This window comes from Verruconis gallopava, assembly GCF_000836295.1.
Source record: "Verruconis gallopava strain CBS 43764 unplaced genomic scaffold supercont1.7, whole genome shotgun sequence".
Taxonomy (NCBI): Eukaryota; Fungi; Ascomycota; class Dothideomycetes; order Venturiales; family Sympoventuriaceae; genus Verruconis; species Verruconis gallopava.
This window is the reverse complement of record NW_015622143.1, coordinates 674251-698129: the sequence shown is the minus strand read 5'-3', so window position 1 is coordinate 698129 and position 23879 is coordinate 674251. Positions and strand designations below refer to the sequence as shown.

Sequence of the window (23879 nt, the reverse complement as noted above, 5' to 3'; positions counted from 1 at the left end):
TGCAAATAAGCTTTAACTTTAACACTTTCAGCTTGCTCGTTAACCCGTAAGTGAGATTCAAGAGCCAGACGCCAGGCGCGAGAGCAAATGTCCAGGGGATTCGTTACATGAATTGGAATCGAGATATGAACGTATTGAGGGGCAAATTCGTATGCGAAGAAGCGTACAGGTCGGTTCCATTCGGAAGGGAACAAGCGTAGCTGTCGCGAGAAGGAATTGGAAAAGAAACCTGTTCAACAACGGAAAAGAGAAACCGCACGTCTCGTAAATGCTACAACGCTGCGTAAGAACCGGTGAGACGCCGTGCCGGAAATAAAATCTCTGCTCTATCGACTTTATCAAGCGTGATCCACAATCCGCTAGCCACGATCATTAACCCTCACGCAATTCTCGAGAAGGATTACAAAAATCACGTCTCTTCTTTTAAGTTCCTCCTAATCAGACATATGCAAGGATATCTCAGATTTTTCGCCTCGGGTGGATGTGCAAAAATTTCGACAACGCATCAGTCATGATTTAGCATCCGTGTCATTACGGACTATTTTGTATGGTACGTTATGCCGAAAGCAATGTGAAGGATGATAAAAGTGGATCGCAAGGCTTTAGTACTAGATCGCTCGTAAAGGCTTGGCGGTTCTCTTCTTTAATCCAGCAGAAGCCAACTTCCACGCCAGACAAGCGGAAGGAATAAGAAGCCTGGAGGGGGAAGCTTGATCAGAGCTTTAGAAAAATTATGAGTATCCGCTTCTACTACTCGTACACAAACAGTCAACGAAGAGAAGACGAAAAGCTACTCGCAGTGGATACACGCCTTGTATTACAAAAAAGCCAACTACTAGACAGCATTGTACGAGGCAACAGCAGGCGACTTGACATAATAAACCTCCTCAGAGCCCCCTCTGCTTGGGAACGGACCTTCGAGCCAAGCTTCCTGATACCCCCTCTTCGGCGACGTTGGCGAGTTCACGTCAGCCGCGGTTGTCTTTTCGCGATGCACGTCGACGTTTGTCTGAACCTCGATGTCTCGAGAGAACGATCTTTTCCTGAAGAGGTCACGACTGCTGCTTTGGGGAGTGAGTTGGATTCTATGCGACAACCTTGTTCCACCGGTCTTGCTACCTCCAAAGGTGCGAGAGATGGATCCGCCGGTCCAGGCGTTGAGCTTGTCGAGGAAGAGGCTGAACAACGGGCGAAGTGTAGCTAAGTTGCCGGCTGTAACAGCAAGGCCTTGTTCGAGTTCGGACCAAATGACGATATCCGAGGTGTTCCCTATCGAGGTAAGCCAAAGAATATGTTGTGTGAGCCTGGAAAAACTCACAGAGAAAGTCTCCCTTCGCAAATTTTGGTAGATATGCCAAGCGGATGGCGCATGCAATGGAAGCAAGTGTAGCCAAGGCGAAGATAGGGACCAGCATCAGCTTCGACTTCCTATCCATTTGTAGACCCATGACAATGTGGATTGGAAGAAACGCAAATGTGAAGTCTGTCAGGATAGAGACAGCGCTGTAAGCGTAGGTTATGTTCATGATTGCATGAATCGTGATACAGTGCCCTTTCACATCTGGGTATATTTGTTTCCACCAGTAGTTAACAGGATTACATTGAAGAATGGCGATGAAGAAGAACGCAACCCCAGTCAGAGCAGTGAGGAACATAGCGACGTACATGATCCAGTGATGCATCCGATTTGGAGTAATGCTGTGACGATGTCAATTGCGCCCTGGCTTGATAGGATGATATGCACTGACCGATTTAGGAATATGCCGATGGAGAATTTGGAAAGAATCATAGTAAGAGCATAGGACGGATAGCAAAGCCACCAGTTCTGTACTCCTATTAGCTTTGAAAAGTCCTCGTTGATCTGTACAAACCATCATGGCCATTTCGATATTGTGAGGCGTCAGATCTGACATGTGACGACCCGTTCCATAATGCAGTCCAATCAAGCAGGTCGTGATGTTCATGAGGAAAGTTACCTGATAGCGTGAGCCAAAATCATGACAGTCGTTCCGAAGGCTGCATACAGTAGCACCGAGCATCAACCAATCCTCGATTTTCCACGTTCGCGCCAGGTAATGACGAGCGTAGATACGCAAGATCATGGAAATCGCGCCCAGGATGCAGGCGAATATCACGACACCCCGAATTTGGGGAGCGCGATCGGGGATTCCCATGGTGCGCAGACGATGTGAAAACGATCGAAAGGAGGAGACGTTGATTTTTTCAGCAAAAGCTAGTCTGATATCTGCCTCTCTCGTGGATTGACCTGGGCCAAAAAGGGTTTCCACGGGATCCACCCCAAAAGGCGAGAAGCTTCGGATCGGACATGTTCATATATTGACAACCTGCGTACTAGCGCATCCAGTCGGGTTCTTCAACAGCCCTCGAGATGATCAGGTACGGAACCCCTGCTTTCCCTGCGTCAGTACTGTGTCCACGTTGATACCACAACCTCCAGAACCGAATGCTCTTACGCATTGCATGCGGGGTGCAACACCATGAGAGTCATGTTTTGCCCATCAACAAGATGTCAATGGAGCGTTTCGAATGAACACTGCTAGTGAAATCAGCCCTAATAGAGCACTCTCTGACCCGGGCTTCCGGAAAAGCTACCGATATAATGCGCCATGGTGCTAACCTAGCGTACCTGGTGCCGTCCACATGGTTTTGTTTCCGGTCCGGGTTTAGAGCAGGTGATCGACGGGGTGCGTTGCTAGGATTTGGTTTGTACACAGTACTTTGCAGAAGCCAACTGTTGACGATCGCCTCTGCTTTAAGTCAGAACGCGAGGTTGATCGGCCACCATTCATGTGTCAGACAGCATCTGATAGCTCGGGGACGAAAGATACACGACTACACCATGTGTGAGCGATGTCGAATGCGTGAGCAGCGCGTTTTGGATGGCAAGCACGCGAGTCCTGCTGTCAAAGGAGAACGTTAGTGGATCCCGAAATTCATGCTTTGATTAAACAAAACCCATCAATAGTCACGTCGGAAAGGTCTCTTAACCACGAAAGGCATGCCATAGTGCAGTGGCGGAGCGCCCCCCTTAGATCCCGTCGTTCACGCAATGCGGGGGGGGGACGCTAAAACATTTTTTTACTCGCTAGCTAGAGCGGGTCGGTTGCGAGCTACTGTCTTTGACGGTCGATCGTCCCGAAACATTTGAAAGAACGGTGCGCTTCCCGACAGTGAAATGCGCGATGTACAAGAGGAGAGAGGAGAGATGATTGGTGCACGGTTGTGGACTAACTTCCCGATTCGGCAATGCAAGGCCGAGATGCGAAGCGCGAGCTTCAGATGCGATCGCCTTCGACGGGGCCAGCCATGGCCATAGAACGCACGTCGTTCGCGAGATCTCCCGACAAGTACTCCGTAATCAGTGCGCACAGTGCTTGCCCATACTTCTGCCAAAGGGCCACTGGATTTTTAATGCCTTCAGCACGTCGACCTGTGGTGATATGGCCGCTAAAGGGGCGCGGTGTGGTGGCCAACCTAACGCGGTTCGACGTCGTCCAGGAACTGACTCGCTTAGCGAACGGTGCGTGGCTAACGCACCTCTGGTGTGTGGACAGGTGGGGATGATGAATGGAATATACCGAAGTTTGACACGCGACAATTATTGCCGCGTTCGAACTTGCGTGCTTAAGGATCTTCGACCGCGAGACGCGACAGTCAATAATGTCAGGCGTGGCCGACGGGGGCTCGAAAGCGACCCACGCCAGATCAGACAGCGAGAATGGCGAGGACGATGTCGAACGGCGGTGATGGGCAACAGGTTGCAGTATTCCTGGGACCGCAAGTCGGGCCCGCCATCCCATTGTGAAATCGAAAGCCTTGTGGATGACATGAAAGAAGGCCTCAGATCAGTCGCGAGCATGGGGCTGCAGATCTTGAAACAGCACTCTGCAAAAAAAACCATGACGATGCAGTTGGCCTTTGCGAGCTGCCAATGGTCCCCCCTCAGGGTTTATGCGTCGAAGAATATTCATTGGACGTTCGCCCGTATTCCCGTCCCGTTCGCTTAGCACGTTTTCGCCCAAGGTAAATGTTCGAGAAAAGAAAAAAAAGGGCGAATGTGGTCTGAAGCACGTTGTGGCACGGAACTTTGAACACGAAACTCACAATCGCATATGGAACCGTCGCGCTTTCAATCTCTCCCTTTATTTTGAAGCTGGGGGGTATCCTAATCAAACGCTGCCTGGGCCCAAGCAAGCAAAAGGCTAGCTGCTGTCACCGTGTAACAAGCCACTCCAAAAGCACCCCGAATATCATCACCCTTTTTGTACGCCCATGTGATTGTGAAGATAATGCTTCCCAACATGAGCATCGCTAAAAGCGCTCCCCATACTCGTTCAGCCAAGAAATCTTCTACCAGCTCAAGACCCCAGCCAGTCCCCAACTCGAGCCTGTCTCGTCTCTTTGGCGTTCGCGAGTACGTGATAAGTTCGTTGTCGTAGTCCTCGGGGTGTTTGAAGAGGTGCATCAGATAATTTGATCCTACTGGTGGGTTTAAATCATGTGGCTCGAACTCATAGGAGAAACCTTCGGCGCTGAATGGATCCGGGAGCGCTGGTGAGCGAGATATGTCGGCGATGCGGTTTCGGTGCAGTTCGAACTACGCCGCCTTTAACACGCAAGTCTCAAACCTGTCAAGGCTCCAACTTACCTGCACGAATCGGATGCTAGTGAGACCTCTCAGCTTCAAGATCTTGGTCCACTTCTTGTTGACCTGCGTGTAAAGGTTGCTCAGCGCGAGAGCAAGATCCTTATCTGAACCTATCCTTGCGAAATTCACGTCCAAGTGCCTCATCTTTGTGCACCATTTGCCTTCGTTCATGCAAGCGTATAGCCAAAGAGGGTTTACATAGGTGCTGAGGTTTGAGTGATAAGATTTGTGGGTCGAATTAAGTGCGTTTCCCCTTGACATTTCCGTCCAACGTTGTTCATACGGAGAAGGGCAAGCTGGTGATGAGACACTTGGGGAAGACCAGCTCGACGCCGAACTTTGTGGACTAAGTCCTGTACCGGGTGAGAAGACCGAATCAGCTGCACTCGATGGCTGACTGTTCACTATCCTGAAGCCAGCATGATCGGTTGCCTTATTAAGATATGCCTCCAGTTCAGCCGCCGCTCCAGGACGATTCTCGATGTAGTCGTCATATAAATCCTCACCGCAACTCTATTTGATGTCAGTATATCCTTTAGCAAACACAAGGAGCCAACATACACATCGCCATCGCACTCGAACATGACTTTCCTCCACAGGGGGTTCGGGTCCGTAACGGGTTTTCAGAAAATCTGTTCCTTTCGTGACGGCGTACACCATGACATCGCACAATGAGCCAACAAAGGAAGTTTGAGGACTAGATATTTGATATGATTTGTTGGCAGAATAAGATCGTTGCCAAGCTGCAGCTTTCAACGTTGAGAGGGGATACATCGATCCTTCATTGTCGACGACTTCAGGTGCATCTGCTGCATCAATAGCCTGTGAGATGGGCACTTGTGCTCTGCTTGACATGCTCCGTGAGGAATTCCATCGCAGTGATCGGCATAATTGTTCCGAGACCCCAGCAGCCGAATCTGTAGAGGCGACTAGCTCCTTTCCATAATCTCCCTGCTCTATTCTGCTCTGCACATCTCCCATGGCTGGGATATTTGGTAGCGTTCCGTTATTTGGTACGACAAGTCGAGGCAATCCTTCAAGCCTTCCATCCAGTCTTCGTGATTCTGGCAGGACATTTGGTACCTCTTCCCTCGATGGTGGTTCAGGACACTGGGAGCGAGGTATGCCATCCTTGATTGCATTTGATCTTGACAGGTTGGTCTTCCAGACGAAGTGGCCTGAGTTCTGGCTGGAGACAAGACTGCAAGGAGAAAGAGTACTGTCAAGATCATGTCGTTGCTGTCCATAGTCTCTGTGCAGTGACTGTAGCCGACCGGAGAGATCTGCAGCGTTTACGCTTGAGGAAGGTTTCTGATTTGAGGATGGAGAAGTGGTAGGCAGCACCGATGGAGGAGTGGGGATAATACTTGCTGGTTCTGTCGTAAGAACTTCACGCTGCAGCCCATGGTCCGAATCCGATAAAAGATGGTGTGATTCGAGATTCTCATTTAAGCATGGATCTCGAGGCTGTATAGTATGGCTGTCAAGCTCTGGTATAGCGTCAAGCTCTGCTGCGGACATTGGTGAGTCCGGTGTGGTGGCTATATCGGAAAATACATAGGGAGAAAGGTCGCAAGGGCTTATTGTGCTGCTGGAATTGCGCGAATTGAAGCCTGGTCGTCGCAACCGATCTCTAAAACCAGTGCTGTGTTTCCGGATCTTGAGTCTGATCTTGGAGAGCGGTGAATCTTGCGATCGTGACTGTACCGCATCCGAGGGCGAGTTTGTAACGCCATCAGTTGAATACGAACCTGGAGTGGCCGGGGCTTCCGTTCTAGCAGCAGACCGATCCTGAGAGGAATTATCGGCCGGTATTGTCAACCTGGGTAACTGTGCCAACCTTGAGTAGCTTGGAGGGGGAGATGAGTAGCTTGGTGGGGGACTGAAACTTCGCGCTACGGCTTCAAAACCAGAATGCTCCACTAGACTTTGTGCGAATGCGGCTGGGTCTTGTTTATAGGAAGGCACTTCGCGCAGGCGGGGGCATGTGCTACGATGATGCTCGCTGACTTGATCTCTACCAGGCGATGCCATTGTCGGTGCAAAGGGTCAACAGTCGAAAGGCACACAACATAGGAGTGTCAACGAGGAGATTGCAAACCAGAACAAAAGGAAAAAGAAGATGGATGGCGGAGACAGAGCATGAGTATTCTGTGAAGCTGTAGCTGCAGGCAGCAAAACGCAAAAGCTGGGTGCAAGGCTATGCAAACCATGTGCATGACTGCATGCGTGCGACAGCCTCACTGGCTAGCAGAAGTTCGCTTGTGCTCATCGCTCGTGCCTCGTGTCACCGTCCTTCAGCTGGACACGGGCATTTCCATCTGATCTCAAGCTTATTAGCGGCCTCACGATGCAGGCCTGCCGAATAACTGCGCGATGTCAAGACCAAGGCGATTTGGGAGACTAAATCGCGCAGGCAGGCAGCAGGATTGCGCTGGCAACGGTTGGCGATCGGGAGGCCGCTGGCGAGGGCTGAGCATTGTGGCCGGGGGGAACGCGGGAGTTGATGGATCGAGGGCTTGACCGGCCGGAGGACACACGCGCTTGGGTGGTGGGGGTGTTGGAGGACACGTGACTCCACCACACCCGTGCACGCAAGGACACAAGGCCGCAAGAGCACAAAGCCATGACGACATAGGCCACAAGGACACAGGGCCGCAAGGACAAAGGGCCACAAGGACATCAGACCCCTTCCGACCACACGGCCAGAGCAGGCTGGGCACATCCCACGTGACCGAAAACAAGGCACCATGTCTTCACGCCCAAGTCTGTTGAAGGCAGCTTGATCCGGTGACGCATTCGACAAAGGTCACCACGCCATTGTACGTCTGTGTCTCGCTCGCCGGGAAGCTTGGCCCGAAAATGAGAAATCTCTCGATACTGCATAGTGAGGCTGGTTGCCTGCGAAGCCACCTACCACGCCGGATTTGATTGGCCAATGGCACGAACTGCCGCGGCGCTGCCTTGCGCTTGTCAGGGCTGCTGAAGGCTGTGCTCCAACATGAATGGGATGTGGGTTCGAAATAAGTCGAGTACTTAAGCAGCACCTGATGTCGCGTCCTGTTCGTGTCACTAGTGGCACGCGTCTCGCGCACCTTTCACGTACGCCACTCGTGTGTGCTTCATCTTGAGCGCGTGTAGCTGGATATCGATTCAATTTAACGCACCATGTCTCTCTTCGCCCACGTTGACGCCTCAACAGAAGGACCCACACTCTCAGAAAATGCTTGTTCAGTAGATTCCAATTCCTCTGAACTCATTGCAGATCGCTATCCGAAGAGAAAGCGTGCACAGCTCAAATACATCCCAGCTGACTCGGAGGATGACTGGTCCTCAATCGAAGAAGAGGAGGAATACGACGTGCAAGTGAAAAAGAAAGCCAGGCCATCTCCAAAAAACCTGCCAAGGCGCAAGGTCTTTCCGTTCATGTATGTCGACGATACGCGTCTACATCAATCTAGCTGACCTGACCAGGAGACTGCCAGCGGAGCTGAGAAACAAGATCTATGAATACGCTCTTTCGGATAAAGATCCCATCTATGTTTCGAGCAGAACCAAGGGCTATAGGCGCTGGGCGCAGCGCTGTACAGAAACGGAAATTTCCCCACAATTCGTGAGCCGATGGACTCGCTATCGCCATCGACAAGATGGCGAAAACAAAAACGAAGACCCCAGCGATCGAAGAGCGCTTGTGCCGAACCTTCTCGCCGTGTCCAAAACCATCCATGACGAAGCTGGCTCATTTCTGTACGGCCAGCGCATAGTCATTGCCGACAACTACGCACTAATGGCATTCCTCTTACAAATCGGTCCAACTCATGTCCGAATGCTTCGGGACCTAACCATCATCGAATGGTGTGGAGGTCGTGCCCACAAATCCATCAATTTTCCCGCCATCGCAATGCTGGCGCCAGCCACCGACCTCAGACGCCTAAACATCTCCTGCTCCGTAGGTTATTTCTCCTCGTATAGCTGGGGAACTGGAAAGAAACAAGAAATCGCACACCGCGTGGCGCGGAAAATCTTTAGAGACTGCTATCCTTTCTTGCAAGCATATGGAACAGCCAAGAGAGACATGACTGCCGCCGTTAACGTCATTGAGATCGACGAGAACAACTTCCGATACGCGTCCGCAGATAAAGAGAAGGAGATGGAAAAGTTTCGGACTGAGCTCGGAAGGTTACTTCGAACATGAACGCTGTTCTCCTCATCAGGAGTTGCACAATATCTCTTGTTGCACATCTGTCTTGAGCGATTGGTGTAAATGGATTGCTCCAAGAGAATGTTTGTCTCGTAATAATTTTGAATATGACCATGAGTTTAGCTTCGTGTTTTCTGTTGCTTATTCCGTGCTTGGATCGGCGCAAAGCTGCTGAATGCGTCTCAAGCCTTCAGCAACCTCAGTGCTCAGATCTTGGTCGCTGGAGCCCGGTGTTTTGCTGAAGCGTCCATATCGTAGGTCGCTTAAGTTGCCAACGGTTGTCTGAAGACTGGCCAGTGTTGCCTTTATCTCGTTTTCCAAGTCCACAATCTCCTCGGTAAGATCCTTGCCCGCGAGATGCATCTCCGCTACTGCAGAGTCGACTGTAAACGGCTCACGTAACTGCTCGTTGGCATACTCAGGAAAAAGCTGCACGAGATTAGTGAAAGCTTCTTCATGCCACAAGTCTATCCGTACCTTTGCCTCCATAGCCAGTTCGACAGCATCGTCCCCAACTGCCTGTTTTAACCTTGCTTGACGGATGCGTTTTATATGTCGCTGTTGGGATTCTCCATGCTTAACCTCAACGGATATATTTTGCTTCACCCGTTCAATATCCTGAGCGCGCTGCTTCTGTAGTTCGCGATATAAAGCCTGTATGGCAGGGTCATCCTGGCGCGACTTGGGAAAGAGTTCTGTGAAGCGCTGCAAGGACAGCGACACAGATAGAGGTGCAGGCGGTAGGAGAAAATTAGAAAGCAAGGAAGACTCTGTGACCGTCATACTCAGCTCTTGCGCAATTAAGCTGCGTTATAGCGCCTTCCTCTTATCAACAAACGCAAACGAGGTTGGTTGTGATGCAACAACATCGACGGCGCTGATGCCTGAGGCAGAAGCACGCGTTTGCCATTGACACGCGCCTGGAGGATGGAATCTCCTGGAAATCACAACTTCATCAAAAAGTCGAGATCTCTGCTATTGCGCACCGGAAAATCAAGAGCTTGGAAGCGAATTTAAAGCAAGAACATAACTGCTGTTTTGTCAACGCCAAGATGGCGCCTTCGCAGATGTACGACAAGGACGAGAAAGTGCTATGCTTTCACCATGAGATGCTATACGAAGCAAAAGTACTTGATGTCCGTCAAGAAGACAAGAACGACAAGAAGAGTGGCTTTCAATACTTGGTTCACTACAAAGGATGGAAGAATACGTAAGTAGTTGCGTCGTATTGCGGTTGCTTCCTTCATTCGTTCACTTTTTCATCACTTCATCATGATCGTCTTTCCATTGATGCCCCTTTTCAATACAACAATAGGGACCAATGTATGTAGGAACGGCTCTTGCAACAAGCATATATACGAGGTCATCCAGTCCCAGATCCAGATGACTTGGGCTTCTGACGGAACATCCCCATACGCTCACTTGTGCTCACGCACCTAGCGGGAGACTCAATCATCTTTCTTCTTTAAATACATATATTCTCTAGGCGGGATTCTAACATATCTGTGCAGCTGGGACGACTGGGTCGCCCAAGATCGGTTACGAAAATTTACTGAGGAAAACCTCGAGCTTGCAAAGAACTTGAAGAAAGAAATCGATCGAGTAAATCAGATGGCACGAGGTGGAGGTAAGAGCGCTCCTACGAAGTCGCGAAAGGGCGCAGGCTCGGCTCGGCCCAGTGAGGAGCGCGGGACACCTCAACAGATGGCCGGCAAGAAGCGTGTTCGGGACGCAGACACAGAAAGGGTATGTCTACAACTGCACACAACACGCGAATCTTTCAACCGCTTGCATCCTGCACGCTTGTCTGTTTAGGATGATTAATCGGTTTGTATAGATTGACGAGTGGCGAGACAAGCCGCAAATTCGACTACCGTTCCCAGACATCCTCAAGAGCATTCTTGTTGATGACTGGGAGAACGTCACGTGGTTGAATCAGATGGTTCCACTTCCTTCAAAGTACCCAGTCAGTGAGCTTCTGGACAGCTATCGCGAGTTTCAAGAACCAAACGTCGTACCCGGCACCACCAATGCTGTCGTTCTCGACGAGCTCACGCAAGGCATTCGCGAATACTTTAACCTTGCTCTGGGCAGGATCCTGTTGTACAAGCAAGAACGCCGCCAGTATCTCGAGTGGCGCAAACGCATCATGGACAAGAATGATCCCATCCACAGAGATGGCGAGAAGTCATTCTACCAGATCTATGGTGCTGAGCACTTTCTTCGCTTACTTAGTGAGACAGGCATCCCAAACTGATATCAGCTTCAACTGACAAGCAATAGCTATGATGCCAGAGCTGGCTGCCCAGACCAATCTTGACACGCAGTCGATCAATCGACTTCGTGAAGAACTCATTAACATGCTCATGTGGTTGGCGCAGAAGCCAACCATCAGCAAGTATTTCTCTACGCCTTACGTTCAAAATTCGTATCTCGAGGAGCATGAGCGCAATGGACCTAACAAGCACGAGCCAGCGACAGCATCGAATGATTCGTAGTTCGGGCTGGCGTGTGCTTGACGAGTCATTGCATAGCATATGGTGTTAGGAGTTCGTATAATCTACATTTTTACTATGGCAGGATGCTGCGAAGAGCACGGCCTGCCCCTGCAATCCTGCGGTCTCTAATTGCATGAATCTGGGTTCTGGGCTATCGGGTTATGGTAATCGTGTACTGTGCAACTCCAGCAAGGAGTTTGTGAGGACATACATCCAACACTCCGTTATATTTGCTGTATAAGGCAGACGTTTCACACTGTAGCGCACGCAAAATAAAACAACGCCTAGTTTAGCTTTCGCGATTGGTGCCTTCGCACCGAACTGTGCGATTCTCAGTGGATACCCTACGTCGCCATGACCAGAACGGGACACCCTGGTCTTGGATTCTTGTCTTGCGGTTAATTTGATCGAACAGCACGGGAGCATCTCTGTACATCAATGGCAACGACGACAAGGAAAAGGTCAGGCTGGTCACCTCTGTTGCGGCGTTTTGTTTGGTCACGCCAGGGGAGATGAATGGATGCCTCGTCGGAAGACTGCTTGCGTCGATGCGACTCTGGGCGGCCGCGACGGAAGGAGCAGAAAATCAGGGCGTGACGTTTCCCGCGCGATCCCCCCACGCACACCGCTTCCCGTGTGCCCGCCTTGACACATTCCTCTTTTGCAAAGTCGGACAGCGGCAGACGGCAAATGCCTTCGAGAATGACTCGAGCGGTGGTCGGCCGCGGCACGCATTGCAACACGAGCTGGATAATAAAAACTGCATCGTTCAGGGGAGAAAAGCGGTTGGTTCTCCTGCGACTTGTTCGCGGACCAAGTCGGATGGTATCCGCCACGCAGACAATCTAGATTGCGCCCATCCTTTTGGCACGATCGGCCCAAGAAAAGAAAAGGTGGCGCGCCAGACTTGTCCGCCAATTCGAGCAAGGCGGAAGGCCAGATAAGGCCAACTAGCATTGAACGAGCGTCATTCCCGTGTCAGGCAGCTCCAAGCCGTCTATCTCGACTTTAGCACAGTCCGGTTTCATCCCGCTCCTCCGCTCTCCTGTGCTGCTTTGCTCTGTTTCCTCCCTCCAAACAACGAGCTGCTTCACGCTGCCTGGAGCGTGCCTTTGTCGCACGTTCAGTGTGCCTCCCTCCAGCGTGTCTTGCGTTCTCGTTTCTTTCTATCCAGGAATCTTGACAACATCTCTCTTGACGTTCGTACAGAAATGTGGTCGCTATCGTATTCACACTCCAACCGCGATACATGCATCATAGCTGCCGAACGCCGATGAAATTCTGAATGCCTGTAACCGGTCACCATGACTCTACCGCTGAAGGAAGAGAGTTGGATATGGTACGCACTAGCTGTATTTATGGTTGCATGTCGAGTGATATCGAGGACGATACTGTTGGGCAACATCAAGCATCTCAAGATCGATGACCGGCTAATGGTGCTAATTGTCGCACCTTACACCGTTCTACTTGCCGTGATCAACATCGTCGCGCACACGAGTTCGAACCTTTTGGAGCCGGGTACCGATGTCAACGTAATGAGCCAGGCTGAGCGGAACGAGCGAATCTACGGAAGCAAACTCATCCTCGTCGTGGAACAGATGCAGATTATGACTATATGGCTGGTCAAAACGTGCTTGTTGATCCTATATTACCGATTGACGTAAGTTTCTACCCGTCGTAGACACGCACCTTCACGGAACAAGCTAACACTTCAGATAGCACCAACTTACCAGCGAATCTCTTTGTGAAGATTCTTGCTGTGTATATCGGCGTGTCATTCTGTGTGATGGAAATTCTCTATTTTGGGGTCTGGTGTCGCCCTTTCCACAACTACTGGGCCTTGCCAACTCCGAATACGCAATGCAACGCCGCGACGAACCATCTCATAACGAACGCAGTCTTTAACATAAGCAGTGATGTGATCATGTTGGTGATAGGTTGCTCACTGTTTATTCGATCAAGCCTACCCCTGAGCCGCAAACTGATTCTTTCCGGAATCTTTGGCGTCGGAGTTTTCGTAATCCTAGCGGCAGTCCTCAACAAGTATTACTCATTCACTCATCCCTTCGGCAGCGAATGGACATATTGGTATGTCCGCGAGAGCAGCACTGCCATCATCGTTGCGAACCTACCTTTCCTCTGGGCTCTCCTACGGCGTATGTTCAAGCTCGATTCTTTCAGTGGAGAGCACTATGGAGATCACTCCGTTCCCTATCATTCCTCTCGAAGTGCTCGTGGCAGACACGCAAAGTCACCAAGGAACAGCCATTCTCACAAAGACAATCTAAGCGCGTTGAATGGCAATATCATCAAGCACGGTAGTCCTCACTCGAGTCTGGACATGAAGCAGATTCCAATTAGCGAATTCATCACAAACAATTCCCAGCCTCACGTCACTCCCTTACCAAAGCCTGTACATCAACCCAGTTGGCGTGATCAAGGTGTTTTTGGTAGAGGCGACCAAGAATTGATGGCAGATATTGAGCCATGGGATTTCGCTGCTAAAACAGACAGCGTCATTCCAAGCCCTACATCGTCACGCAGAGCCAGTGTTCCTGTTGTCCGCTCAAATAGATTCAGTCAATCGTCGGGAGCCTCGAGTCCAAACCGCGAAGGTGCGCGCAGCCCAGGGCTGAGACGACTTCGGGACGAAGAGGCGCAGTACAAGATTCAAGAGGATGTCGGTCAGCGTTTCCATTTCTACGAGGGACCGCCGGAATCTGAACCTGAGGAAGCAGAGACATTGACAAGTCGAAATTCATCAGACTTCGAAGGTCAAGACCTCGAGTTTGAGACCTCCGCATTGGATCCTCAAATTCGGCCCATCGAATTAAAGAGACAGAAGTCAGGAACGTCGGAACGAAGGAGATCGCTGATGAATAAAGTAGCACCGCAACTCTGGGGCGCCGTTTAAAGGACAGGAATCCTTGGAAAGGCGCCTCTACTCTGTATTTGAGCGAACGAGTTTCTTTTTATTTTTTATTTTGTAATTTTAGAGATACCCACTAACACTATAATCGATTTGGTGCGAGCCAACAGAAAGAAAAATGAAACTGATATTTGGGAAAAAAAAAAGGCCATCAAGTCTATTTAATTCGCTACGTTACGCACAGCATTTGCACAAACTCATCATTCGTAGATAGCCATTCGCCACATATGAAACTTGAGTTTTTCGTTCACTTCATGTCCGTAAATGCAAGTTTGATCTAATACTTATCATCAGGATAGGGCAACGACTCAACTTTTGAATTTTTGAAGTCTGCCAATCCATTACTTCGTTGGTCTGGGTAGTGAACAGTAGGCAACCGCTTTTTCGGAGATTGGTGTCAACCAGTGCACACCGATTCCAAGCTCTTGAGGAGGATGTTGGCTGCCCATTTGAAGCACTTCGTCATATCTTCCACGGCTTCCTTCGGCATGCCGTGTATGTCGAGACTCTCGCACACGTCAGAATCGAGCTCGCCATTTACGTCGCCATTTTTGAACAAGAAGGCGTGATCCTTGACGTAGTTCGGCCAGACTATGAGGTCAACATAGCCCTCCGGATCTTGCCAGAAGCCCTCGAGGGTGACGTAGCCCATTCTTGCCTCGCGTCTTCTCTTCACAGTGTCGTGGTCCAACCGAAGCAGGAGACGGACGTCGAAGAGCTCCCTCACTTGCCTCATGGTCTCCGAGAAGAGCAAAAAGCCGTCGATGATTGCGACGCTTAACCGTCCCTTGGGGATTCCCTCCATCGCCCTCGCGAACGTGCTCTTCCAGCTCTTGACGACTTCCATGTCAACTTTCACGTCGCCGACGGCGTTCTGATCTTCCTTGCTTTGGAAGTCGTCTTTTACCCTGCCATGCTCCTTTATGAACGCAAGCATGTCGCGCAGGCCCTCCACGTCGATGGACTCGAAACAGTCCCAGTCCTGGAGCTCCCTGCCATCCTCTACCTTCTTGACCGGTATTTTCGCATCGGTGAGGTAGAAGTCGTCCTCGTGGAGAATGAAGGCGTGTGGGGCTAACGCGTCGCGCAGCAGGCGAGCGAGCGTCGTTTTTCCGGAGCAGGACGGTCCAGATAGCGCGACGAGGATCGTTTGTGTTCTGGCGGGGTCCGAGACCTGCAATTTTGCGTTTTCGGTGGGAAGGTGAGGAGGCGACATCGTACAGGCAACATTCCTGGTGACAACGATCTGGCGGTTAGCACTCGATGTTATCGCACAGGTGGTTATCGTTCAGACTAGAACAGAGATCCACCAGGACCAGGACCAGCTTCACTGAACTATGACTACGCTACCCCAACTTCTGGAGAAGTTCAATGTCAAAGTTGAAACTGAAAATACACGAAGTGGGATTGGCATGAGTTACAGCGTCTGAGATGGCGATTATAATTCACAACAGCTAATTTTGACTCAAATCTGCTGCGGGTGTGGTCGAGCCTGTTTCATCATGATGGTTCAACTGTACTTAGTTCTAACATATTGCAGTCGAAACGAGAACAGGCTACTGAGGTTTTCAACCAGGAGCAACACTGAAAGACGGCCGCAGTTGGTTGAAAACTGGTTCGTGTGACCTCTCCAGGATCTAAAGCGATCGAATGTTAGATTGTGCGCACCCAGCCTTCAAGAAGGCTCGTCCAGTTCAAGAGCTTGAATTCAACATCACCAAGCAATCCGGGAAAAGGCGAAATAACGTTATTTGATTTCCACTGGTTTACTACGCATTTGAATATTGGAGTCTTAACCACGACTATTCCTTGTTAAAATCAACGACGTATCGTCCGGCAACTAAGCCGTTCTTAACGTTCTGACATGCCTCATTCCATTGTGAAAGGCCAACGACGTTTGCTGGCAGCTTGAGTTTTCCGCGCTTCGCGAATTGCAATGTCTCATCCACGTCGGCCAAATTCGCGACGAGGGTGCCCATAACCTTCTGGTTGCGGAAGATCAAAGAAGTAGGGGGGATAGTCATCTGCGTAAAGGAAAAAAATCGTCAGCTACGAAAAATCGAAGCACCGAGAACCTGGAACGTACCGAATACTTTCCCGCTGGTGGCAGGCCGATGCACATGACAACACCACCAACACGAGATCCCAGGTAACCCTGTGCAGTTGGATATGCTTGCGACGCTGTGACAAACACAGCGTGGGCACCTATGCCGTCCGTTAAGGCAACCACTTCCTTGATCGGATCGTCGCTGGTCTTGAAGTCAATGAAAGCTTCTGCGCCCATGTCTTTGCACAGCTGCTTCTTCTTCTCGTCTCCCGTATCGACGACAATAGGCCGGAAGCCCATAGCAGCGGCTAATTGCACACCTTGGATGCCAACACCACCTCCGCCACCTGGAAATACAGCCCAATTTCCCGGCCGTATACCTGACTCCTTCAATGAACAGTATATCGTCGAGGCACTGCACATGATGGGTCCAGCAATATAGTCGGAGACGCCATCCGGAATCAGGGTCGTGTACCGCTCCGGGCTCTTCACATATTGCTGGTAGGTTCCTATACCGTACCCTTAGCAACTTTTCAAGTTAAAGCTTATGTAGCTTCGTGGCGTACCGTCGACATGCAAGCCCACATAAGTAGCCTCAGGACAATAGCATTCCTTGTCAGTTCTGCAGAGTTCGCACATCCCGCACGTGTTTTCGATTGGCTTAAATCCCGCTCTCTGGCCAACTTTTAGACGTTTACAGTTCTCGCCTACTTTCACAATCACGCCGGCACCTTCATGGCCAGCACATTTCACTCCATAATCGCTCATCTTACCAATGCCTAGATCCGCGAGCATGAAGTGAATATCGGAATGGCAAATGCCAGTTGCGTTAAGCTTAATAAGGACATCATCGGGGCCTTTCAGGAATTCTTAGTTTCATAAACGCATGCAAGACATTCTGTATATACCGACCAATCTCTGGGACGGGGATGTCACGTCGGACCTCAACGCGGAAGTCAGGCCCTTCATTCACAACAACTCCGCCAATACAAGTCTTGGGGATCTCAAAAGTTTGTTCCGAGCTCGTTGATGCCATATTTGGTCAGCAGAGGGAGATGTCAAGATGCAACACTGAGCCAAACTTGGTGGTAGAAGACGAGGAGGGGTAAGGAAGGTTTTGCTACATTTTGGCGGAGAATTATTCGGATCCCTTTTTAAGGACAGACTAAGTTGTACGATCGGAACGAGTACGAGGGCGTCGACAGATCACAGAGTCTATGCATCATTACCCCTCATCGTCGAAACTCGCAAGTGCCCATGTAGTTTTACAGCCTGGGAATCGCTGCATCCTTTTAGGCGGGGTAACGACTACTCGGATAGCTCATGCGCTCTAATTGCCGTCGATCAGTTAGGAGCACAAAGCTCAGACGTCAGGAAGCTTGACTCAATATAGGACCGTTGTTAACTTGTTATGGTACATTGGGAGCGGAAAACTTCCGAGACGCGGGGTCTTCACTGAGGCTGATGCTTGCATATCCGCAACCCCGATTCGCACCCTGATTCAACTACTTGCGATATTATTCCGTTTCTATCCCGCGACTCGTGGGGCGGATGTTTGTCCATACTGCTTTCTAAATTTATTACCATCGCCACCGATGTGAACGGATGAAATGTAGAACGTTGAGATTCGATATCTGTAGCTAACTGGGACTCCATGCTTTGACGAATATGACATGTCACGCAGATACCCAACTACAACAAAAATAAAGGCCTTGTGCCAAGTTAAGTATTTCCATCTCCATTAATGTTCCCCATCCCTCTCGCCTTAAGGTGCGTAGCGGAAGTCTTTCACCCCCTCTAATTGAATAGAGTCATCTTGATCCGCTCTTCTATTCTGATTTCTCATGAAAAAGGACATTGTTATTGTAAGCATGATATACAAGAGTTGCATTGAGATAGTCGCCCACATGCCCGGCAAATATTGCTATGTTCTGTTAGCTGCAGGATTTTAAAACACGGACCGAACGCACAGGAGCATCTTGCGACCGAAATATTGTGCTGCCTGTTACACCACCGGCAGCACCAATGGTGATCATTGCAGCAGAGACTACACCTTTTTTTGCTACAAGAGGTGTTTGACTTTGACCATAAGCTAATGTACCAGGCCTAAATTGCGGTTAAAGACGTGGTCCAAGTCAAATGGGAACATTGACAGATGAAAATTACTCACACGTTGGCTTGTGTTCCCCAGACTGCTAGAAACATTCTACATCGATTCGTTAGGCAATCCCCGAATTTGAAAGCAACTTTACATACCCGAAGTAACGAACTCCCGGGGATTTCACGTATAAGACGACCAGAAGGCCAATCACCCTAATAAACTTAGTCCTAGACATTTATCCTCAACATCCAAACTCACGCCATTAGTGCATGGAAGCTGTTGATTCTATACGCAAAACAAATTAGCTATACAAAACGTGACTTCAGAGGCCCAAGACATACGCCCAACGATTGCGCAGTTTGTCGGACAACCAGGCCATACATAAGCTGGCGACGATAGCGAATATCTAGTTTCGTAAGTCAAGTGCAATGCATCCTTTGGTTCAGAAACGCATACATATGGCGGACTTGTCAAAAGCTGGGCCTTTGCATATCCAAAGCCCATGCCTTCTCGGAGAATGATTGGGAAGAAGTATGCCAGGGAATATACGCTGGAAGCAGCAATGAAATACAGAATGCAGCTTTTTGAAATTCTATTAGCACGGTAAACGGAGAAAATAATGAGCAACAACTCAACAACTCACTAAACGCCCAATTTCCAGTCACAGAGCATTCGAAGGACTTGCTTGACGTTCGGGTGTTCATAAGCACGAGCTGCTTGGTCGATCTGCACACGAGCCAATGCGACTGCGCGCTGTCTATTACTAAGCCAATTGGCGTTTTCAGGAACTATGGCTTATTAATACGTTTGAATTGTTAGTCATTATGAAGAGAACTCACAGTCACCAAGGAAAATGAAGGCTAGAAATCCAACAAAAACAGTGATTGCGCCTTCGATGATGAATATCCACCGCCAACCAGCGGCGTATCTGCCACTGCCAATGCTGATCAATGACAGAACGTATGCAATCTACCATTTCAAAAGTCATTTTATATCCTCGAGCAAACGCAAGTACTACTAACAATAGGCCCAAAACCAGAGGCAAGAAGTGCTGCCATATAGAACAGTGAAACTCTGCGAGCTGTTTCGTATTGCTTATACCACGACCCAATAATAAACACGGCTCCCGGAAAGACTTGAAGAGATTAGTGCCATCAAAAAACTTTAAAATAAAGCTTCACTTACGGCCGGCTTCGAAAACGCCAAGGAAGGCTCTCAAGACTGTGAGAGCCTGCCAAGTTGAGATGAAGCCCATCCCTAATACGCAAGCTCCCCAAGCGACAATAAGGAAGCCAAGCCACCACCTGGCTCCAATTCGTCGAATAACGTAGTTAGAAGGCAGCTCGAAAATACCATAACCTGGGACAAATTAATCCTGCTCAAGTAGAGAGTGAGTGAGTGAGGAAATTACCAATGAAGAACACTAGCAACGCTGTGTTATAGTGAGTACTTTAAAGCTAGGTCAGTGTCTGCCGGATACAAGAATTTCGCAGTGAGCTCACCCTTGTTTTAGATTGAGATCTTTGCCGGCACCAGCAATGTACGCAGCCGATATGTTTGTTCGATCAAGTAATGACATGCCGAAGACAATGCAAAGCATTGGGAACACATGCCAGTCGATCTTCCGTCTGAATGGTATTAACTTAGTGTCCACCAATGTTTGCCTGGATTTGGGTACTGCCATCGAACTTACACGAGCGAACGTTCTTCCTCAGGTGTCCAGTCAATTCCATCACCAGGACGAGGCAGTTTTTCGTTCATGTCTGATACCTCACCAATTGAAATTTTCTCTTGATGAGTTCCAGATGGTACCTTTTCGTCCATTTCGGTTGCTTCTGCTGAGCAATGGAAACAAGGATTGGAAGATTAGCCAGCAAATGTTTTGCAGTCAAGGAGAAAGGTGCTGAGATCCATCATATATAGCCCATATACCATGCCGTAGCCTTTTGGCTACCATGCTACTCTACAGTCTACGCAAAAAGAGCCAAGGAATAGTCCATTCGAATAAGAAGAAATATTTGCAGGGTTCGGCTGTATAGCAGTATTATGATTGGAGCGGCAGAAGAAAAGCGACGCCAAGAGATCAAGCTGAACAATTCTTGGCCATCCTCTTCAATAGTGGCTTAGCAGAATCAACTGAAAGCTCATTCTCCCCACAAACTATGGGTTTACTCCAGATTTTCGTCTCCACATTTGAGCACGGATCAAAGGCATATCGGCTATTCATTGCAAGGGCAATTCGCGGCGGCAAACATGCCCCGTGTTTTGCAATCGAAAGGTTCCTCGGAGTGGTTTCTTCCCACTGTGAGGAGTTCTGGGTCCGGAGATGAGCTTATCGGAAAAGGCACTTAGGCCCCTTATAGAATCATGGTTCTTTCATAACAGAACTCGTATAGGCGTGGTCCCTCTCTGGCTTTAAGCCTTGTCGGATATTAGCCTCATAAGCATGTTCCGGAATCGAAAAACGATGATTCAGCGCGTGAAAGTACCGCTAGAGACTTCGGAGTATTCAGGGCTTGGTGGCTTAAATGGCACCGAAAGAATGGTCTGTCTTATCAGGTGATAGCTTTGAACATACTACTGTCGGAAGCTCGCCGCATGTGAGTCGTTGCACAGAGATATGGAGACCTTGCTGCCGGCTCACCAATTAACGCGAGAATTCCCAGTTGCTGAATCAACGGTCAAGGCAAGGTAGAGCGGCAGCGATTGGGTTGTTGTATTGCCGGAGCGGAGTGCCAAGCTGCCAAGACGCCGCTGATGCCAGTCACGGAAAACCGTAAACGACTTCGCCTTTTTGCCTTGGACACAACAACATCTGGCGACAAGAACACGCAAAGATGATCAGTTTTGGGAACAGGCTGCCTTGTGTATCCGAACTGTTGGATTCACTTCGACTCCCGTCTGACGCGAACAATTCTCGAATTTGAATATTTCAAACGTCGAATGGGTGTCGAAGTGTGATCCAGACATGTATACCTAGATGTACCAGGTTTTGAACCAGAACTAAGTTAATTGCTCGATCGGTAAGCGTGAAGTAGCTTTCTCTATGCCCAAACTCCAAATGTTGGGCAATAATCAGCCCCCGGTCATCAAAGTACGATTTTGTGGAAAATCTGAAGACTGTGCATTCGACCTTTTTTCATCCGTGAGAATAAGCTCATCTAGAATGTCTAACTTATCGGAACCCCGCTTGCTAAATTACGTACCTGACTCGAGTCTGGGCTGATGACTTCCCCGCAATCATTCTTCAGGCTTTTCAGAGCACTTGTAATGTCAAGTTATGATCTTGTTACTTCTCAATCTCCGGAATTTCCATTTCGGCACGAGCACATTTACGTTCCGCAACCATGGACCTTAGTCATGAAATTTATGATCATCCCTCTCCCAACCTAGATCTTTCTGCAAGAAATGAAATTGGTGAAGATAAGCCTCGAAAGAAACGCTCAGCAAAAGCGTGTATTGCATGCCGTGAACGAAAGGTGCGCTGTGACGTCTCTTATATGGGGTCCCCATGCTCCAATTGCAATTATAGCAGCAGACAATGCACAACCAAGGAACGAGTTAGAAGGCGGCGTGCCGAGCGGCCAATTAATTGGGTCTCTCCTATCCCGAGACGTGGATCTGGCCCTGAACAGATTGCAAATGCTCAGATCCTTGGGCTTGAGCCTGGTTTTCCAGCGCCCCAAGAATGTTATCCATCATGTGCCCTTTCATTCACTCCCCATTCTACCACTTTGACGGATGGGAATCAACGAAAGACGACTCTTCTGGGACTCGATTGCATTCCATTTGGATCACCAACAGTCGACTCATCACACTTCGCGCAAACTAGCGGCACAAGCTTTGATGCCGATTCACTAACAACGACGACCAATATTAGTCTCGGTAAAATCTTTATTGTCAAATTATGACCTATTTTTACAAAATCCTAACATATATCAGACTATATCGACAATGCACTATTACGCCCATCGATTTCATCACGGCAAAGTTCAAGAGTCATCCCGTCAGCTTGTAATCAGTCTGATGAACCTGAGGTCTCATATTACCACTATGACTTTCTCACCCTCCGCTCTTCATCAGGAAAACAAGAAGAGGATATGGAGTACTTGGAACGGCTCAAATGTTTCCAAGCTCCAGCGCGAGCTATTCTCGACGAGATGACACGGGCGTACTTCATGCACGTGCAGCCACATTTTCCTCTCTTCGATGAATCTAAATTCTGGATTTTATATAAGAACAGCAATATCGCCACTCCGGTCGAAAATCGATTGTCCCTTTTCACATTCCATGCATTTCTCTGTATAGCTTCCAGTGTAGGTCAAAAGGAGCATATAGCCTCCCAAGCGCTCGTTTTGGTTCTTTCTGACAACTCTGGTAGTTCACGGATCTTAAAACAATTCGGAAACTCGGATTCAGCGGAATTCGACAAGCAAGAAGCTCATACTATCGAAGAGCAAAGGTCAGTGTCGCAGTTTGAAAGCTGCGAGTTAAGCTGATGCTAATGAAGTTCAGGCGATATTTGATCTTGGATTTGAACAAAATGACCATTCCATCGCAGAGGGAGCCCTTTTGCTGACCTATTTCACTCCAAGAACCGATGCCACAGAGAACAGCTACTGGTTGGGTGTTGCAATTGAGCATGCTAGGCGCACCCATGCGCATGAATTCCATTTACGGCACGGCTTGTCAAATAATCGCAGAGCCGCGTTAAAGAGGCTCTGGTGGTGCTGTCTACTGAGAGACACAACGCTGTCCTTGGGTCTTCGCAGATCTCCACAGATACCAGCAAGTTCTGCTTGTCCCAACCCACCTTTACTTGATGAACAAGATTTCAATGATGAAGTCATCAACTCCAAGGCGTACGATGCTGAGACGAAGTTGGACTTGGTGAAGTTATTATCGCTCTTTTGTGAACTTGTGCTGAGCCTTCGTGAAATGCTCGAGCTTCTGTATCCGCGATGGGGATTATTAACTCAAGCCCGAGCATCGAATCACGAAAGTGAAGAGAGACGGCGACGTCTTCGAATATGCGAATTGAAGATGGAAGAGTGGTATCATAAAGCATCCAACTTCGAACAGGGCACAATGAAACTACGCCCGAGCACTGATGCACGAACCGTACTAAGAAACTTCTTGTTTATGGCGTACTAGTATGTATAAGCAGAGCATTGTGCATAAAGACATATATTGACGAGGAATAAAGCTCGGCAAAAGCTGCCATATATAACGATGTCCTGATCACAGCTGTGGAGACGTCCCAAGAGGAATTTTATTCAGGATATCGAAGCTATCAAGAAGTAAAGCTCGAAAACGCCGTGGCTGGAATCACTCAGTGTCTAATGGAGGTACTGAGAGCGAAACTGTTGAGTCGCTTACCTGTTAGCACGTCCGTTCTTCCGCTCAAAATGCTGTGAAGCATGCTAAAGAAACA

At 49.1% G+C, this 23879-nt stretch overlaps 9 protein-coding genes across 9 annotated transcripts; 3 read left to right on the top strand and 6 right to left on the bottom strand.

Annotated features, from left to right (window-relative positions):
- Window positions 1–796: 796 nt before the first annotated feature.
- Window positions 797–2527, bottom strand: PV09_02894 (uncharacterized protein). Its single transcript, XM_016356013.1, has 6 exons — window positions 2475–2527; window positions 2025–2408; window positions 1872–1976; window positions 1749–1825; window positions 1319–1698; window positions 797–1269 (listed from the first exon to the last, which is right to left on the bottom strand). The coding sequence occupies exons 2-6, from the start codon at window positions 2172–2174 to the stop codon at window positions 836–838; spliced, it is 1146 nt and encodes a 381-aa protein (XP_016216319.1). The 5' UTR covers window positions 2175–2408; window positions 2475–2527; the 3' UTR covers window positions 797–835.
- Window positions 2528–4161: 1634 nt separating this feature from the next.
- Window positions 4162–6874, bottom strand: PV09_02893 (uncharacterized protein). The gene is made up of 3 exons (XM_016356012.1): window positions 5231–6874; window positions 4670–5182; window positions 4162–4618 (listed from the first exon to the last, which is right to left on the bottom strand). Exons 1-3 carry the CDS (start codon window positions 6701–6703, stop codon window positions 4187–4189), a joined length of 2418 nt encoding a protein of 805 aa, XP_016216318.1. The 5' UTR covers window positions 6704–6874; the 3' UTR covers window positions 4162–4186.
- An 822-nt stretch (window positions 6875–7696) lies between these two features.
- Window positions 7697–8994, top strand: PV09_02892 (uncharacterized protein). Its single transcript, XM_016356011.1, has 2 exons — window positions 7697–8097; window positions 8144–8994. Exons 1-2 carry the CDS (start codon window positions 7838–7840, stop codon window positions 8862–8864), a joined length of 981 nt encoding a protein of 326 aa, XP_016216317.1. The 5' UTR covers window positions 7697–7837; the 3' UTR covers window positions 8865–8994.
- Window positions 7921–9694, bottom strand: PV09_02891 (uncharacterized protein). Its single transcript, XM_016356010.1, has 2 exons — window positions 9348–9694; window positions 7921–9299 (listed from the first exon to the last, which is right to left on the bottom strand). The coding sequence occupies exons 1-2, from the start codon at window positions 9651–9653 to the stop codon at window positions 9012–9014; spliced, it is 594 nt and encodes a 197-aa protein (XP_016216316.1). The 5' UTR covers window positions 9654–9694; the 3' UTR covers window positions 7921–9011.
- A 121-nt stretch (window positions 9695–9815) lies between these two features.
- PV09_02890 (uncharacterized protein) lies at window positions 9816–11703 on the top strand. Its single transcript, XM_016356009.1, has 4 exons — window positions 9816–10080; window positions 10382–10616; window positions 10708–11104; window positions 11154–11703. Exons 1-4 carry the CDS (start codon window positions 9923–9925, stop codon window positions 11366–11368), a joined length of 1005 nt encoding a protein of 334 aa, XP_016216315.1. The 5' UTR covers window positions 9816–9922; the 3' UTR covers window positions 11369–11703.
- A 422-nt stretch (window positions 11704–12125) lies between these two features.
- PV09_02889 (uncharacterized protein) lies at window positions 12126–14418 on the top strand. Its single transcript, XM_016356008.1, has 2 exons — window positions 12126–13028; window positions 13088–14418. Exons 1-2 carry the CDS (start codon window positions 12673–12675, stop codon window positions 14280–14282), a joined length of 1551 nt encoding a protein of 516 aa, XP_016216314.1. The 5' UTR covers window positions 12126–12672; the 3' UTR covers window positions 14283–14418.
- PV09_02888 (uncharacterized protein) lies at window positions 14372–15694 on the bottom strand. The gene has a single exon (XM_016356007.1). It carries the CDS (start codon window positions 15511–15513, stop codon window positions 14695–14697), a length of 819 nt encoding a protein of 272 aa, XP_016216313.1. The 5' UTR covers window positions 15514–15694; the 3' UTR covers window positions 14372–14694.
- Window positions 15695–16099: 405 nt separating this feature from the next.
- PV09_02887 (uncharacterized protein) lies at window positions 16100–17380 on the bottom strand (the record flags this gene model as incomplete). The annotated part of the gene is made up of 4 exons (XM_016356006.1): window positions 16100–16321; window positions 16384–16853; window positions 16911–17201; window positions 17257–17380. The coding sequence occupies 4 exons, from the start codon at window positions 17378–17380 to the stop codon at window positions 16100–16102; spliced, it is 1107 nt and encodes a 368-aa protein (XP_016216312.1).
- Window positions 17381–18014: 634 nt separating this feature from the next.
- On the bottom strand, window positions 18015–20269 carry PV09_02886 (uncharacterized protein; the record flags this gene model as incomplete). The annotated part of the gene is made up of 14 exons (XM_016356005.1): window positions 18015–18268; window positions 18315–18450; window positions 18515–18550; window positions 18601–18657; window positions 18704–18730; window positions 18787–18851; window positions 18902–19025; window positions 19089–19233; window positions 19285–19414; window positions 19468–19580; window positions 19631–19804; window positions 19857–19894; window positions 19948–20073; window positions 20139–20269. 14 exons carry the CDS (start codon window positions 20267–20269, stop codon window positions 18110–18112), a joined length of 1461 nt encoding a protein of 486 aa, XP_016216311.1. The 3' UTR covers window positions 18015–18109.
- Between the last annotated feature and the right edge of the window lie 3610 nt (window positions 20270–23879).

Bases quoted from the DNA above. Each gene is read 5' to 3' on its own strand.
- PV09_02894 (XM_016356013.1), bottom strand. From the start codon at position 2,174: ATGGGAATCCCCGATCGCGCTCCCCAAATTCGGGGTGTCGTGATATTC. The intron at 1,826-1,871 runs GTTTGTACAGAT...ATAGGAGTACAG, and splicing joins ATATCGAAATGGCCATGATG to AACTGGTGGCTTTGCTATCC. The intron at 1,270-1,318 runs GTGAGTTTTTCC...TTACCTCGATAG, and splicing joins TGCGAAGGGAGACTTTCTCT to GGAACACCTCGGATATCGTC.
- PV09_02888 (XM_016356007.1), bottom strand. From the start codon at position 15,513: ATGTCGCCTCCTCACCTTCCCACCGAAAACGCAAAATTGCAGGTCTCG.
- PV09_02892 (XM_016356011.1), top strand. From the start codon at position 7,838: ATGTCTCTCTTCGCCCACGTTGACGCCTCAACAGAAGGACCCACACTC. The intron at 8,098-8,143 runs GTATGTCGACGA...TGACCTGACCAG, and splicing joins CGCAAGGTCTTTCCGTTCAT to GAGACTGCCAGCGGAGCTGA.
- PV09_02891 (XM_016356010.1), bottom strand. From the start codon at position 9,653: ATGACGGTCACAGAGTCTTCCTTGCTTTCTAATTTTCTCCTACCGCCT. The intron at 9,300-9,347 runs GTACGGATAGAC...AATCTCGTGCAG, and splicing joins AACTGGCTATGGAGGCAAAG to CTTTTTCCTGAGTATGCCAA.
- PV09_02889 (XM_016356008.1), top strand. From the start codon at position 12,673: ATGACTCTACCGCTGAAGGAAGAGAGTTGGATATGGTACGCACTAGCT. The intron at 13,029-13,087 runs GTAAGTTTCTAC...CACTTCAGATAG, and splicing joins ATCCTATATTACCGATTGAC to CACCAACTTACCAGCGAATC.
- PV09_02890 (XM_016356009.1), top strand. From the start codon at position 9,923: ATGGCGCCTTCGCAGATGTACGACAAGGACGAGAAAGTGCTATGCTTT. The intron at 10,081-10,381 runs GTAAGTAGTTGC...ATATCTGTGCAG, and splicing joins TACAAAGGATGGAAGAATAC to CTGGGACGACTGGGTCGCCC. The intron at 11,105-11,153 runs GTGAGACAGGCA...GACAAGCAATAG, and splicing joins GCACTTTCTTCGCTTACTTA to CTATGATGCCAGAGCTGGCT.
- PV09_02893 (XM_016356012.1), bottom strand. From the start codon at position 6,703: ATGGCATCGCCTGGTAGAGATCAAGTCAGCGAGCATCATCGTAGCACA. The intron at 5,183-5,230 runs GTATGTTGGCTC...GACATCAAATAG, and splicing joins TTCGAGTGCGATGGCGATGT to AGTTGCGGTGAGGATTTATA. The intron at 4,619-4,669 runs GTAAGTTGGAGC...AAGGCGGCGTAG, and splicing joins CTAGCATCCGATTCGTGCAG to TTCGAACTGCACCGAAACCG.